This window comes from Electrophorus electricus, chromosome 2 (assembly GCF_013358815.1).
Source record: "Electrophorus electricus isolate fEleEle1 chromosome 2, fEleEle1.pri, whole genome shotgun sequence".
Classification (NCBI taxonomy): Eukaryota; Metazoa; Chordata; class Actinopteri; order Gymnotiformes; family Gymnotidae; genus Electrophorus; species Electrophorus electricus.
This window is the reverse complement of record NC_049536.1, coordinates 21,464,047-21,480,469: the sequence shown is the minus strand read 5'-3', so window position 1 is coordinate 21,480,469 and position 16,423 is coordinate 21,464,047. Positions and strand designations below refer to the sequence as shown.

General features: G+C 48.1%; 1 protein-coding gene across 18 annotated transcripts in view; it reads left to right on the top strand.

The window, feature by feature from the left end:
- Window positions 1–16,423, top strand: part of LOC113577132 (protocadherin gamma-A11-like) — a 112,791-nt gene that overhangs the window by 94,169 nt on the left and 2,199 nt on the right. For 17 of the 18 annotated variants that reach the window (XM_035521421.1, XM_035521394.1, XM_035521441.1 and 14 more), the window contains 2 exons: window positions 11,042–11,100; window positions 14,915–15,012. In XM_035521421.1, coding sequence (XP_035377314.1) covers window positions 11,042–11,100; window positions 14,915–15,012 — 157 coding nt within the window. Of the gene's footprint in view, window positions 1–3,191; window positions 5,839–11,041; window positions 11,101–14,914; window positions 15,013–16,423 lie in introns of those variants that run through there. The other variant, XM_027009615.2, reaches the window with a different exon arrangement.

Here is a 16,423-nt window from a genome sequence, read left to right as displayed (position 1 = left end):
GGATTTTGTTTCTCTGTTCTGTATTTTATTGTTAATAATAGGATGAATTTGTACAAGCACATAAGAACATTCGATTCTTTCACTGACGTTTTCATCGCGAATCCTTAAAAGTGATGAATGTTTATTGTTCAGCCGTTAATACAATGTTGGGTTTTGGCCTCCTCTTCAAAGCGAGCACTCAACGTCTCAACGCTCAACGTCTCTGTGGCGCTGTTCACCCTGGTGGTGCTGAAATTGGCTGCTGGTGTGTAGCGTGACCTTCTTATCGCCTCCATCGGGGCTTTCACACGTCTTGACTGGTCTTGCTGGTTTGAAATTATTTACGAGTTCTGCCGACTATTCTCGATAACTTTATTGTGTAGGAGGCAGGCCCGTTTGTGACGTCATTATAACGGGTATAACAATAACGCGTGGCACCACGTGCTTTGCTTCCAGTCAGATTTAGCATTTTACACATCTGCCTGGCACACGCTAAACGTTTAAAAAATGCCCTCGCTGGGATAGCTTCATAACAGTAATTTTATTTTTAACGGTATAAAAGCTAAACATTCTGCTAGCAAGCAAGGACTCTGTGTGTGTGTGTGTGTGTGTGTGTGTGTGTGTGTGTGTGTGTGTGTGTGTGTGTATATATATATATATCGACGCCATAGCGTTCGACTTCACTGCACATAAGCAGGCTGCGGTTCGCGCGCTGTACCACAGGACGGCAGTAATGAGGCCTGATACTGCAGCAAACAATAAAATCACTAAAAATGCGTTTGTTGATATTTTGACATATATTGATATTTTTCCCTGCAAAATGTTAACACACACAGAACCGTGTGCAGCATATTTAATAGGTTGCCATATAACAACAACAACAATAATAATAACAATAATGATATGTATGCTTATTGTCCATGTGATGAATTGCTATGTTGAATCAAAGTTTCCGTGCCCGTATCATTGTGAGGCTGACTATTTGTGACTAGGAGCTCTGAGTTGTTGATTATGTATTTGGCAGGAATGGCACTTTGGCTCTCATGCACTACAAAACATGTACAGATTTGCTGCAGTATATCAGAACACAAACAGAGCTCTTTTACTGGAAACATCTGGATACTGCAATGACTGCGGATGAACCCAAAGGCTCGTAGGATTTCAATGCATCTTTGAGAAAGGGAGGATAAGCATAATAAACGAAGCCTTTTTATGGGCAGAGTGCGCCATGTCTTTTGCCTCTGGAAGGTCTCATAGAAAGACCACTGGAACTTTTAAGTTCCAAAAAAAGCTTGTTTTCAAGGTATGTGAAGCTGGTTTCTTTTTGGTAACGGGCACTGCTGTAACCTCTAGATCTGTGACGATGTCCTAGTTTAAACTTTTTTGGAGAGTTTAAACTCAGCATAATGAGTCAGGATGCACACTTATGTTTCTTCTTACTCAGATAACAGGAGCTGTGCTGTGTGCTGCATGAGATTAACTGTCTCCGATGGCTTCAAAAACAAAACAAATCCCAACAGAACCTTGCAGGTCCAGACAGGCTTGTTTAGGACCTGGAGGCACTGGGATAAGTGCTGCTGTCCCACAGCCAGTCCTGTACATCCTGTCACTTCCCAGTGTCACCGGTCAGTAACGTCAGCGTAATTAAGCCCAGCAGTGCTTCCGACTTTAAGCAGATGATCTGCCTGCTGGACATGGAGGTATTCACATGTTTTAAACACAGACCGCTGAGCACTCGGTGAGAGGGAGGATTCTCCATGGTAACCTTAGTCCCGGCTGCTTCATGATATCTCTTATGTTGGGTGGCTATTGTACCTTTGCCCTGAAATGTGCATAAGGATCCTATAGCAGGAAACCAGGAAAGCTGTGTGTGTGTGTGTGTGTGTGTGTGTGTGTGTGTGTGTGTGTCGTGTTTACATGGACTCAGTCATGATGTTTGTGTGGGTTTATTTCAGTGTTGATTATTTCAGTGCACATAAAAAAGTATTATATTTAGAAAAGTGCAACTGCTGCTGTAAAACCTGAAAGGTTAATGTTGAGTTTTCTTTATATGATGAAGAAATGTGTCAGTTGAAGGTGTGAGTGAAAGTTTAGCTCAGAATCAGTTAATTGGCCAAGTATGTTGACACACACAAGGAATTTACTTCTGGCTCTTGGTAACTTTCTGGCATTATATACAGACAATACACATTATACAGGCAATATACAGATTATGTACTAGAAAAACAGCACAAAATATTCATAATGTGCCTGCGTGTGTGTGTGTGTGTGTGTGTTTTTGTGTGTGTGTGTGTGTGTGTGTGTGTGTGTGTGTGTGTGTGTGTGTGTGTGTGTTAATGTCAACATCAGTGTGTAGGAGGGAAGTTGTGATGTACAATGCATAATCTCTTCTTACCTATCTTAACAAGAGTGATGATATATTAAACTACATTTCATAGTGCGTTGAGGATCTTGTGTTGTGCTTCTAAACGATATTTATGGAGCATTAAACTGCTGAAACACTTGAAAGCTTCTAGATGCCATTGCCATTATTTTGGTTCTCATAAATATAATTTTAGCTATTGATGTTCAGTCTGTTGCCATTCTGATGTCAGTTTATTTGTTCTAAATGTTACGAATGAAAATGTATAACGCAGGAAAACATTTGCAGTCGTACTCTAGTTGAAAATGAAAATAAGAACCGTGAAGACATCGAGCCGGTTTTGAAACAACGCCGTCATGTGGTTAACCCCACACTTCGCAGCTATGGCCCGTAACGCGGCGAGTGGTGATAGATTTTGCTACTTTTCGTGTAGGTTATTTTTGGACAACCGTTTTCGTTGGTTTCCTTTAACAAGTCTTTCACTGGAATACCAAAAAATAAGGAATTGTTTATTAGATACAGAAAATGTAATCCGAAGAGCGAGCGTTTAATATATTTTTATACAGTGAGTGTCGTTGAAGGGTGAAAATGTAACAGAAATGGTTCATCCTTCTCCGCTCACTGAAAACATTTAAACTTCGTTCTGAGCTTATAAGATACCGATCACTTCTGAGTCCGTAGTGAAACATGTGTGGCTCCGCCAAATAGGGGGACTTTTTGCGTGTGAAGAGCCTGTTGCTCACTCCCGACCAATGGGCAGGCGGCTTTCCTGGCCCAGTCTCCTCCCCCTGTCCGACGGAGAGCCGCAGTCAGCCTGGGTAGTTCGTGGACATGCAGTTCTGTTTTTTCGCTTCTTAATTTCCCCAAGTGTTTTCGGGCACCATGAACGCTCTAAAACGTTTAACTTTACTCCACGTCAAACGGATCAAGTTTCGAAAGACATGGTAAGGACGGTTTAAGGGAAACATGGATTGATTACGAAAAAAAAAACTTTAAACTTTCTCTTCTCCAGTTCTGTGGACGCGCTCACAATGGAGTTGAGAAAGAAGAGATGCTATTCGGAATGGCCCGTGCTCTGGCTCGCGCTCTCCCTGCCCTGCTTCTCGAGCGCGTCTAGGGAGTTCAGGTATTCTGTACCCGAAGAGCAGGAACCGGGTTCTTTCGTTGGGAATATAGCATCGGATTTGGGTCTCAGTGCTAAAGGGATTACCGAGAGAAATGTACGCGTCATTTCGGATTCTAATGCTCAGTACTTCGAGATAAACAGGGTTAGCGGTGCCTTAGTAATTAGAGAGACAATTGACAGGGAAAGCATGTGTGGATTAAGTTCGTCATGTTTGTTGCACCTTCAAATAGTTCTTCAGAACCCGCTAGAAATGCACCGCGTTGTTGTGGAAATAGCGGATGTGAATGACAACGCGCCACAGTTTCCAGCTCGCAATTCCTCGCTAGAGATATCAGAAGCGGCCGCTCCGGGAACGCGGTTCCGTCTGGAAAGTGCGCACGACCCCGACGTCGGTATAAACTCGCTGCGCACGTACCAGCTGGCTCCGAATGACTGTTTCGTATTAAAAGTCGAGACAAAAAGCGACGGCAGTAAATTTCCAGAGCTCGTGCTGGAAAAGCCTCTCGATCGAGAGAGACAGGCCGCGTTTCGCTTGTTACTCACGGCGATCGACGGTGGACAGTCTGAGAAATCTGGCACCACTCTGTTGTTAATTAAAATTCTGGACGTGAATGACAACGCACCAGTGTTTGACGAACCGGTAAAAAGAATTAATCTCTTGGAAAATTCGCCTGTTGGAACTATTGTAACAAAACTAAATGCCACTGATACAGACTCTGGAATGAATGGCGAAGTATCATTCTTGTTCAGTAAGTACACACCGGACAGAATTCTCAACCTTTTCAGCGTGGATCCTAAAACGGGGGAACTCCGTGTTATCGGGGAGGTGGATTATGAACAAACGACTGTTTATGACATCACTGTTCAGGCCAGGGATGGCGGGACTCCCGCCATGGAGGGCTCGTGCAACATTAAAATACAAATAACGGACGTGAACGATAACACTCCGGACGTGACGTTAACCTCTTTCTCAAGCTCCATCAGTGAGGACGCGGAGATCGGCACAGTTATCGCACTAATCACCGCGAGAGACTTGGATTCCGGTAAAAACGGTGAAGTAACGTTAACAGTGTCATCGGGCCTTCCGTTTAAGCTGAACTCTGCCTTTGAGGAGCATTACACCCTCGTGACAGACGGGCCTTTGGACAGGGAGACTGTCCCCGAGTACACTGTTGTTGTCACTGCATCAGACGCAGGCTCTCCTCCACTTTCCTCTCAGAAGACCTTTGTGGTTAGTCTTTCTGATGTGAACGACAACGCTCCAGCGTTCTCTCAGCCCTCGTACTCCGTAGACATAGCGGAGAACAACGCCCCCGGGGCACCTATAGCGGCAGTCTCGGCTTCAGACCCGGACTTGGGGGATAACGCTCGCCTCACCTACTCCGTCTTGGCCTCTGTCGTCCACGGCAGCTCCGTGTCATCGTACGTCTACATCAACCCAGAAAACGGCCACATCTTCACCATGCGCTCGCTAGACTACGAGCAGATGAACGCGTTTAAAATAGAGGTGCAGGTGCAAGACGCCGGGACGCCACCACGCAGCTCCAACGTCACCGTGCACGTCTTCGTGGTGGACCAGAACGACAACCCGCCCGTAATCCTGTACCCCGCACACTCAGAGGACACGGGCCTCCAGCTGACGATCCCACGCTCCGTCCCCGTCGGTCACCTGGTGAACAAGATCGTTGGCTTCGATGCTGATAGCGGCCACAACGCCTGGTTGTCCTACAGCCTGGCCCCCGGCGACCACACCACGCTCTTCCGCATCGGGGCGCACACTGGTGAGCTCCGCACGGCCCGCGAGCTGGCCGATGAGGATGTAGAGGGCGGAGAGCGCTCTGCCTACTCCTTTGTGGTGGTGGTGCAAGACAATGGGCAGCCAGCCCTGTCCTCCAGTGTCTCCGTCACGGTGAGCGTAGAGGAGAAGCTCGTGGACATGCCGGCCGACTCACGCAGGCCGCCGTTCTTGCGGACGACGAGCGGCATGACGGACGTGTCGCTGTACCTCGTGATAGCACTGGGCTGCGTCACGCTGGTCTTCCTCGTGACCACCGTGGTGCTGCTGGTGCGCTGTCTCCGACACAGGGACGACTGGCCATGCTGCTACTCTAGGAAGGGCTTCCGTTCCAGACACGGCTACCAGCACCGCTCCCACAAGGACCTCCACCTCCAGCTGAACACGGACGGTCCGATCCGATACATGGAGGTGGTGGGGGGCCCTCAGGAACCCCACACGCGCACATACAGGCCCTGCTATTCCACCCTCTCCAGCCGCAGTGACTTTGTGTTTGTGAAGACTCCTATGTTGAGTCATAACAACACGTTAAACATGACCCTAACCAGGAAGCACTTAATGAACTCAGCCAATGAGGTGAGGGTTCAGCTCGGTGCACAAGCTAAAATGTCGAATATTTCTGACCAGTGGGCTCACCCGTGCTGCCCCTGCATGGGTGAGGCAGATGTAATTCTAATGTTCTAACCTTAGCACTTTTTTTAGTTGACTAGAAATAGTTTCTTTCCATTGGTCTGACTCATGATTCAGTTTATATGGCTTTTCCCAGGATGCAGTTGTTTTAGATGTGCCATTATGGCTCTTTCTATAATCATAAGCTAGAACAGCAGAGCTAAGCTAATCAGACATAAACATAAAATGTGAAAATGAGATTTTGAAACAACTATAAAATGGATGACAAGGTGAGGAGAGGATAGAAATACATTTTGGAGATATATAAAAATGTGAGGAAGTGGGGAAATAAGTGAGGAAGATAATGAGGATACTGACGAGAGAGAGACGGCTGGCAAAGAAGGGAAGAGGGGGCTGGAGAAACAGGGAAAGGAAAGAGTGGAGGAGAGTACAGAACTCAGCAGCCCAATAACAGGATCCCGAAGGTCAGTCTGTGACCCTGGACTTCCTGTTGTGCCGAACGCTGGTGATTGATCCCATACCCCCGAGCCATGTGACCTCCACTAATAGACAAGTGTATCACCTCTAGGCAATCCCATAATAAGCCTCCTCGGTAACCAGAAATCGGACTTCCTGTAGTACCACTCTGAACCTAGAATGAAATAAGCATCCTGTTAGCAGCCAGGTAAATGTCTCAAAAGTAGCAGTCCACAGGTTTTTAGTTCATTCTCAGATAGTGAAAATTGAAGTGCGGTTCTTGCTCTCGGTCCTTCCTGAAACTTGCGTTCCTCCTGGCTGTAGTGATGGGGTTAGCCAGCCCTCCTTGAAGGTTCTGTTTTCCTGTGTTTGGATCACGGTGTGTATAGCGGAAGGCGGTCATGCATCAGCCCGAGGTTATCCCTATCTGCTGTTTATCGCAGCAGGACTATGTAACCTCTTGGCTCTACGGTGTGTTTTTACAGCGAGCAGGAGGGGGAGGAGTCCCAGGAAGCCAGATTTGTTTTCCCATTCTTTCTCCTGTCCTCCGATCTCTTGTCATCTCTTTTGGGTCTCGTCTGTTAGTCCTCTGGGAGTCATTTTTGGCTTTTGGGTTGTGAGGAGGCCATCTGGCTCTTCTGGCATGACGCATGCATGGTGTGTGTTTTGTGAGAGGGTGTGCGAGACAGTAACAAGAGGCCTAAAGGTTCTAGCGTGGAGTATAAAGACAGAGTTGTGGTGTGTGTGGGTGTGTCTGTACAGCACTGAATCATACTGTATCACTTTGTCTCCTTTATGCATCCTGTCCAGTTCTCCCAGTGCTATTGTAGACAGGTACTGGAGGGGCCAATAACAGGATCCCTGTTTTGCTCTTTATGTGTCATTGTCATGTAAACATCAGCTTGGTTTCCCTTCCATTTTCATTCAGCATTATTTTTAAAGACATTGAGCATCTTGACTAGCTAATTGTGTTTCAGTGGGCCATGGTCCCACTGGTCATTTCCTCTTTCCCCATCCTCTGTTCTCTGACCTCCTTGGGGTTTCCTGCTAAGCATCCTACACACATTACAGCAGCCATTTTCCAATTTCCCCCGCAGAGCTGTGAGTGTGTGAGTCATCCTTTCAGAGTCAGCATTGAAATGTGTGTGTGTGTGTGTGTGTGTCAATGCCAGTGGAGTGTATCAGATCTCTCATGTGTTCTCTGCCTTTGCAAGACCCCATGCAGTGACACACACTGCGCTGGCACATCACAGTAATCAGATTAGTGCGCGGTCCCACTCTCCAGAGACGTCCTTCATGGACTTCAGGATCACAGTGTGCAGGTGTTTGAGTTCTGTAAAGTTCTGCTTTCCTGATGCAGTTTGAGTTCCAGAAACTTGCACGGGCAGAACGACTTCCCGCCGCTGTCGGGAGGACAGGCGGAACCCTGAGACGAGGGTCCCTGACGAGCTGTGGTGATCGTACACACTTTATAGCTTCCTTTGTTTCCTCTGTGGTTCCCCCCCGCCATTTCACAAAGGACTACGCAGACACACCAGTGCCCATGTGTAATGAAGAGAGAGAAGGCATTATTGTAAAAAAAGATTATTAGGCAACAAGAACTTCCTCCCTGGTGTAAAGAATGAGGTAGCCTCTTGTCTTTTGTGAGGTCAGCAAGCCGGGTGCGTGTGTGCATGCCTGCATGTATGCAAAAAGCAGCTGCTCTGTGTGAGTTCTCTCTGTGGTATTGACTGTGTATCTGGTTGCCCTATTTATAAGTGCAGTGCCATCTTGCCTGGTATATGTATGTAGTCAGACGCATGTCTTATTTTGTGTAGTATGGTAACACTGCGTTAGTATATATTTTGCTGACACATAACCATGTAGGACGCACCAGTATAACTCATGTTTATTACATCCGCCAGGATTTCACTCTTCTGTTGCATTTGACTCATAACCCAAGACCGCTTCATTTTCATATCTTAGACACGCTCCTACTTTGTCGCGGCCTGTAGTAATATCTCACTGCGGCGTGCTTTACAAATATTTCACTGTGCTGCCTCGTTAGAATCATCACCGTTCACCACTTTTCCGGGTGGGACTGAAGCCAACAGACTGGTCTCTGGCCAGGATCTCTTCCCCACCGAGCCGCAGTGGGCCGGTTACACTCTGCAGGCCTTGCTTAAACACATGGAGTCACAGTGGACCCAGGAGAGCTGGGAACTGTGATTTAGGTTAACCTCACAATGGAACCGGCCTGCAGGTCGTGTTGAAACCGAGCGCTCCGTCGACGTCCTCCAGGTCAGGAGTTGGCGGCAGGAGTCACGCCACCACCACACGCAGCCAGACGCTCGTAGATGTTCATGTGCACGGTGTGTTGGCATAGGGACCCTGGGGTTTCTCACTGTCTGTCTGTTCTACTGAGCTCGATCATTACTTAATTGTCTTTTGGTAACTCCACAAAGTTTTATAGATGGTTTTTTAGCAGAGGGTTTTGCAGCTCTGGTCCAGGACTACAACTGAAATGTGCAGAGTGAACAGAGTGAATTCATCAGTTTAAGAAGAAATATTATAGGTGTGGTACAAGCTGGGAAACTCCTAATTGTTCAGGGCTTCTCCAATTGTAGGAAACTACCGTCACAGCAGAGAGAGTTATTTTGTAATTTGGGCTTCTCCAGTTGTGGGAAACTACCGTCGCAGCAGAGAGAGTTATTTTGTAATTTGTGCTTCTCGAGTTGTGGGAAACTACCGTCGCAGCAGAGAGAGTTATTTTGTAATTTGGGCTTCTCCAGTTGTGGGAAACTACCGTCGCAGCAGAGAGAGTTATTTTGTAATTTGTGCTTCTCCAGTTGTGGGAAACTACCGTCGCAGCAGAGAGAGTTATTTTGTAATTTGTGCTTCTCCAGTTGTGGGAAACTACCGTCGCAGCAGAGAGAGTTATTTTGTAATTGAAGGTGATGTCGTGCAGTGTTATAGATTTGACACCGTTCGAGATGTTAGAAATGTAAATTTCTTGGTATCATTTTAATATTTTAATCTGAGAAACAGGCACTCCAATGCAAATAAGCTATATCAGGTTTTTGCACACAGTTCCAGTGTTTCCAGATTTCATTAACTTTATTAAAGTTAAAGCTAAATATCTCCACATATTGTATCGTGATATGTTTATAAAACATCGCAGTATTGAACATTGTTTGTATCGCCCGGTACTACGCTGTTCTCCCTCTCCCAGGTCTTTCGGGGGGAGGGGGTACAGCATGACCTTACCCGGGACCTTGGAAGCGCACACAGCCGCTCCGATCGTCATGCCGATGGAATGCTGGGCCTCTCGGCAGCCATTTTGGAAAGCACAGAATAATTTTTCCCTTTCTCCTGTATTCCTGTCGACAGCTTGAGCTGAGATGAGCGGGGAACGCAATGAAGGGACAGATAAATGCTTCAGGAAGAGAACGGGAAGTGGAAGAAACATCAAAAGGCACTCCGGGTTTCTGTCTGACTGCAGGGGCGCTTGGCCTCGTATGCTCCTCACACACCTCTCTCCATTTTGTAACCTTCAGGGTCCAAACCCCTGCTCGGAGAGTTGTAATGCCAGCCTTTGATAGGAATCACAGCAGTCCAAGCCAGGCGTCTGTTTTGTCCACATTTACCGAGAGTGGTTATTTAGACTAATAACATGAAGAACCTGAACTTGAATGGGTCCAGTGACTTTTCTGAAACGACACCCGCACGCACTTGATATCCGAGGGCTTTGTCCTGGCGGGAGCTGGCGGGAGCAGTGGACTGCCTGCCGTGGGTGGTCGAAACGCTGGCATGCAGTTCAACTTGCATGTGCTGTATTTGTGTGATGATGGAATGTGTATGGTGCAATTGAAGGTGGGGTATGGGGTTTCAAGTGTTGAGCAGTACAGGATGTAGTAGGAGGTGTATGTGAGTGTGTGTGAGAATGTGTGTAAAGTATTTATCATTAAACACTAGAGCAGGCCTGTAATGACTGTAGCCTCCACCCCCCAGAGCAAAGCAGATGAAGGAAGAACACTGAGGAGACGAGAGCTCCCAACCGTTCCCGGTTCCCCTCTGTGCCATCTTTGCATTTGTGCTTCCTGTGCGCATATAAGATAAGGACGTCTCTCCAAGGCCGTTGTAGTTCACGCACCATCCCGTGTGCTTCCTGTTCTGCTGAGTACGCCTGTTATTCCAGTGTAAACACAATGGTGGTTTTGTGTGCTGGCTGAAGTTTCACACAGTCGCTCAGTGCACGGTGGGGCACATTTCCCACTGCGGGAACACTTGGGAGCTGTGTGCGAGGCCCGAGGCCTTCGGCCGCTTCTCCACACTCAGCCTTATCGCCCTGTCCAGCCTGTGGAGGTTATCGGGTTGGAGCAGGGGGTCAAGTCGTGTAGTCTAAAAGCAAGCAGACAATGCAAGCAGATGTTTGGGAGTCTTGGCCTTTCTGAATCAAGCTTTCTGCTAACACATGCGTGCATACACACACACCCACACCCGAACACCCTACTAGTGTAAACTCTGTGCCTTTTTGTCTGTAATTTTTCTGAAGAGCAAAATGACTGCCACTGTAAGCTTATATAGTTACATCAGCTTAAACTACAGCTCTGTCTCCATACCAACAGCAGACCAAGAGCACAGAGATCCTGGAACGGTCGGTCAGACAGATGCAGTTTGAAGTTAAAACCTTTTTCCTTTCTTATCTTTACAGCAAAAACCCCCCAACCCTGACTGGCGTTTCACCCAGAACCAGAGGCCTGGTCCCAGCGGGTGAGTTCATGAACACAAAGACTTGCATTGTGCAATTGATTTTTCACACACACGCATACACACAAGCACACTCTCCACGAGTGTGTATGTAGTGTTTTAGACCAAGGATAATCAGGATCTGCCAATTTGCTGCATGTTAAAATAAGCCCAGAGAACATGGAATAGATCAAGAGAGTGTAAAGTTGCTGGTGTGTGTGTGTGTGTGTGTGTGTGTGTGGGAGGTGGATGATGATGCCAAGGCTAGGGTTTGCTCCTCACAGCAGGAGACAGGCCCAGACACAAACTAAACACACACATAGAAACATCTCTCTTCCTCCCTCTCTTCCTCACTCACTCTCTCTCATTGTGAAAATAACACAGCCACACAAACTAACCTGGTGAAATCATCGCGTGTAGGTTAATTTTGGCCTGAATGAGATGCACCCAACATCCACAACTGAGAGTTAGACAGAATAAGCCATAAGTGAGCAGACAGGAAGCGGTGTGGCCGAAGGGAGGCAACACTGATGGGGAGAAGACAAAAGGAGAGAGAGCAGATCACCAAGTCACTGCATCCGACAGCTCTGTAGTCAGCAAAACGTGTGCCGCTCCTCCGATTTTGGAGAGAGAGAGAGAGAGAGAGAGAGACTGCAGGCAAGAAAACTGGAAAATAAACAAAAGATGAGAGCCAGACCATGAGAAAGGGGGTGGGGGGGATGAAAGGGGGCAAAAAAGAGGGTTGGAAGCTCCAGCCACATTCATTCCTGTGTTCCTTCACCCAGCTGTAGCAGACTGGCACCACGCCCACCACGTCCAGCTGCCTTCTCCACTCAGCTGTAGGTTACGAGGAGGAGCGGGTCTTTGCTAGGCGCCCGTGCCCTCTGGCCTGCCAGCTTGGCCCCTGTGCTCACTCTGGACCAGCTTTCACAACACGCGTTTCACAACGTGTTCCTGTCGGAGAGCTCCTTGTTTGAGAAACACCATTTGGAAGGGGTGTTTCTTGCTTAGATCCAGACATCAAGCCCACACGTCCAACAGTGGAGGCACTCTGAACGCCCGCTGTCCCGTTACCGAAGGCCGAGATGGAAATTCGGCGCGTTCGTAATGTTTTCCGCAGCTGTGTGAAGGATAAAGAATGGAAGCTAATTTAGATTCGGCGCGGGGTGGGGGGGTGGTGGGTGTGGGGTTGGTTCAGGAACATGGCAGTTGGCGTACAGAGTAGGAACTTCTGGTCAAAGCTCCTCTCCTACACTCCTGTCTCTCCCTGGTCTCCTCGCTCTCCCTGGCTGAAGTTGTTGCACAGATTTGAATGTTCTCTATTGCTCATGGCATTGTGCCTTATTAGCTTGGCTCATGCAGCCGTGGGTTGGCTCATAGCATGTGCGGTGTGTCCCAGAATAGCAGTCTAAGTGGGCGGGGCAGTGCTTACTATGAAATTTTAGATGCGTCTGATTTGGAGGGTCCTAGGGACAATGATGTTTGTTTTGGTTTTTTTGTGTTTTTTTTAAGAGAATTTTTTTTTCTACTGTTTATTTTCTAGGGTTTGGTGTTTTTGTTTCATGGATTTGTTTCAAGTTTAAGACGGTGTAGACGTAAAAGCCGCAGCTTTCTACTCTGTCTGTGTGTGTGTGTGTGTGTGTGTGTGTATGTGTGTGTGTGTGGGCGATTGTCTGTCTGCGCTTTTCATGGCTCTGACCGACAGCCTGCAGTCTTGACCACAGGAAGTGATTACATAGCCACTGGCTGTTATAATTCTGCCCAGAGGAAATGCTATCTCTGCTCAGTGGAGGCAGCTAATTAGGGACAAACAAGGCATCCGATCTTCAGAGGCACCGGTGCATGGTGGCTTAACGACCACGATACAATCCCCAAAGCTGTACATGGGTAAACTGGGATCATATATCTTGCTGTTTATGCTCGTTACTGGAATACTTTGCCAAACTGAACTCGGATCAAATGTCCTAGTGTTAAGCTGTATTTCTAAAGCGGTCATACTGATCTGGAAGCAGCTATTGTCCTGGTTAACACAGCCCCCGGTCCCTGACAGGGCTCTGGATCTCATCAGCGCTGCTGGCTCAGTCCCCTGTGGTCCTGTGTTCCTCCATTTTGGCTCTGGGTCTTCAGCCTGTTTCCAGATTCTGGCAGCAGCTCCCTCTCTGCGCTCTCCTCTCCGATCAAAACCTTGTGTTTGCGTTTCTTTTTTTTCCCCACTCCCCTTTCTCTCCAGCTCAGATTTTCCGCAGCCCTGCCCCGTCCCTCATCCTCTTCCGCATTTAGCGCGTGGAGGTGTCCTCCGCCAGCGTTCCTGACCGTCTCCTGGTTCCTGCGGAGAGCAAAGTGTTGCTGTGGGTTTGCTTAACGGCCTTCGAGCTTGTATAAAGCAGGAAGTGAGACCCCACATGACCCCGGCATCCCCTTAACCCCTTCAGCGCCCAGCCGGAGAGAATGCTGAACCCCCTTAGTGCCTTCTTAGCGTCAGACTAGCACAAGTGCCTGACTGGGACAAGCATCTGAAGGAATGTCAACACTACCTTCCTTTTCGTTTCTGGAGGGCTATACATGAGACCCTGTTACAGGCGGACGCCATGTTGGTACAGACACCACGTAGGAACCACGCCACTCACATTCAGGGCACTGACCTTTGACCTCAGCAAGGCTAATGATAGGCCCATGGGCTTGCTTCAGGCAGTCCAGGAGAACCTAGGCCAGGGTCCATACCCTTTGCCCTCAGTCCAGGGGCCCTACGTCTAATTCTATTCTCTGACCCTTCCCCCTCAGGCATCATGTTGGCCATGATCTCCACAGCTAGAGGGAGGAACATCTGATTAGAATTAGAGAGTGAAAGGTCCTGCTAGAGCTGTGCCAGTTGGCTGCAGAGGGCAGATGTGTTGATGCTCCGTTAGGATTCTCCTCAGGTAGACAGAGAGTCCCGCGCTGTTGAGATGTGAGGAAGAGACAGACGAGGAGAGGTGGTCGCAGAGTGTCACAGATGTCACACACATACGTTTAATGATTAATGTCAGCAAACTGCTGCATTCACTGAAATAAACTTTATCATCTTTTGTCTATGCAATTAATACAGGTTGGGAAAAACTATCGTCTGACCCATTGTAAGCTCTAATGTACCTCTAATGTATTAGCCTTAAATCCATCTGGGTTCTTCAGGAACTGCAGGGCAACATGAGTCTTGTTTAGTGCTGTGTGGTTCTGGGTTAGGGGAAGACGGTACATTCTCTGGCTGAAGGGTGTTTTCTGTCGGTAACTAGGAAGACCAACATTAATGAAGACTGTGCATACATCTAAAGCTGTGTGTGTGTGTTACACATCTGTGCTACTTTTGCTTTTGTTCTCTGTAGATGCAAATTGGTGAGTTTAAAAACAAGCCTTTGAAGCTCAACTCAGAACAGATGGAAGTGCTCAGTGATTGTGTGCGAGAGAGGGAGTGTGTGTGTGTGAGTGAGAGAGAGAATGAATGTGTGTGTGATGTTTTTACTTTAAGGCAGCTGTTACCTTTCTGTTTCTTGTCTCATTAACTTTTCATTTTACAGCCTAGTGCTGTTCAGGACAACATGCAGGGTGAACAATGTTAAATGTCTGTGTGTGTGTGTGTGCGCGCATGTGAGTGCACGCATACATCTTTGTACTTGTCAGGAGAAAACAGCAGCAGCAATTACCAACCTTGACAGAACCAGTGATGCGTTGAAAAATTATAAGATTATGAGAGAGAGAGCGAGAAAAGCAGGTCAACCAGTGGACCCAGCCTGCACCCTGCTGCGGAGAAACAGGAAAACAACATGGCTATTGGGTTAACGACTCCTCTTCCTCTCTACTGCAGAGCTGCTGCCACCCCAGAGGTTGCCATGGGAACTGGACCCTGGCCCAACCCCCCAACTGAAGCGGAGCAGCTTCAGGCCCTGATGGCCGCCGCCAACGGTGAGACCTACGGCCGTGTCCTTCTCGCACACTTTTCCCGCATCGCCTCTCTGCCCCGCTCCTTTCCTCGTGTGTAGCATCGCAGCGTGTAGCACACACTAACCCAGCCGTCCTCGCTCTGCATCTCCCCACCTGCCCTGTTCAGGGTTCAGTAACCCTCATCCTCTCTCGTCTCCACACCGTGCACATGTTCTCCCCTAAGGTGTCTGCATATAATGAGCCTTACATCTCTATTTCTCTCACACACCCCTGCCGCGGTACAGTCTGCTCTGTTGCCCTGTTCCTATCGAGGTCTTTGACTTACACGTCACACATTGTGCAAATACAGATTCAGACGCGTTAACTGTCTTTTTGTTTTAGTGCCAAAATGACACGTAAACGAATGTTAAAAACAAAACGGAAGTTATGCTGCAAAAAAACCACAACAGAGGGTTCTTAAATCCTCAGTTAAAGTTTTATTTAAAGCACAACCGTTCAGTGTTTGAATGTTTCTTACTGTAACAGGCCACACAGGTAGTGTTTCTACCCTACACTTTATTATCAGCAGATCTATGACTGGCCATAGCAATAAACACGAAGGTCCCCCCCACCCCCGGGTGCTCAGTGTAGCAGAGCATTTCCGTCCTAATCAGAAAGTTACACCCCTTCTTTCCCCCCGCCCCCAGTTCCCTGCCTGAGTGAGCAGGCTTAAAAACCCAAAGACATGCATTCACACACACACACACACACCTACCATGGACACAGAACATAGCGGCACGTACTCGTGATGCAGCGTAGACCAAAACACTTTATTTAAAAAAAAAAACATTGTGTTTAGAGCCTAGATTAGCAGTGCCCAGTAATGTGAGTCATACTGACTGAACCTCATCGTTATTTCCGCTACCGACACAGTCCTGTCCCCCAGCACAGCCTGCTCGCTCTCGCAACTTTCCATGAGCACATGAATTGGACTGTGTCACGGATGGGACACGTGGGACAGACGAGGAGAGCAGGACTGTACGGGTCGCCGCGAGGCTCGTTAGGGTGTTGGCGACCGCCGTGCACACGTCCAGACCAGTCCCGCTTCCCGACTGTGTCAGAAGGCCTGGATAGCTGTTTGTGGCATTGTTTGGCAGCGTTTATCTTAGCTGGGCCGTCACTTGCATCAGTGAACCTGTGTGTGCGCACCATGTGAGAGTAACCGCACTGAGTGTTTGGCTCTGCACAGCAGGGGAAGAGGAGGAGGAGCCAGGCACGCGCGTGCACGCACACACACACACACACACACACACACACACACACACACAATCACCACGGACTAGCCATCAAGTGTCTAATGTCCTCCTATGGGTTTTACAAAGCTTGTATTTACAGCACGGTGCACCTTTGCACACACCCCTCTGCTACACCCCTCACCCCTCTTAAGCCACTC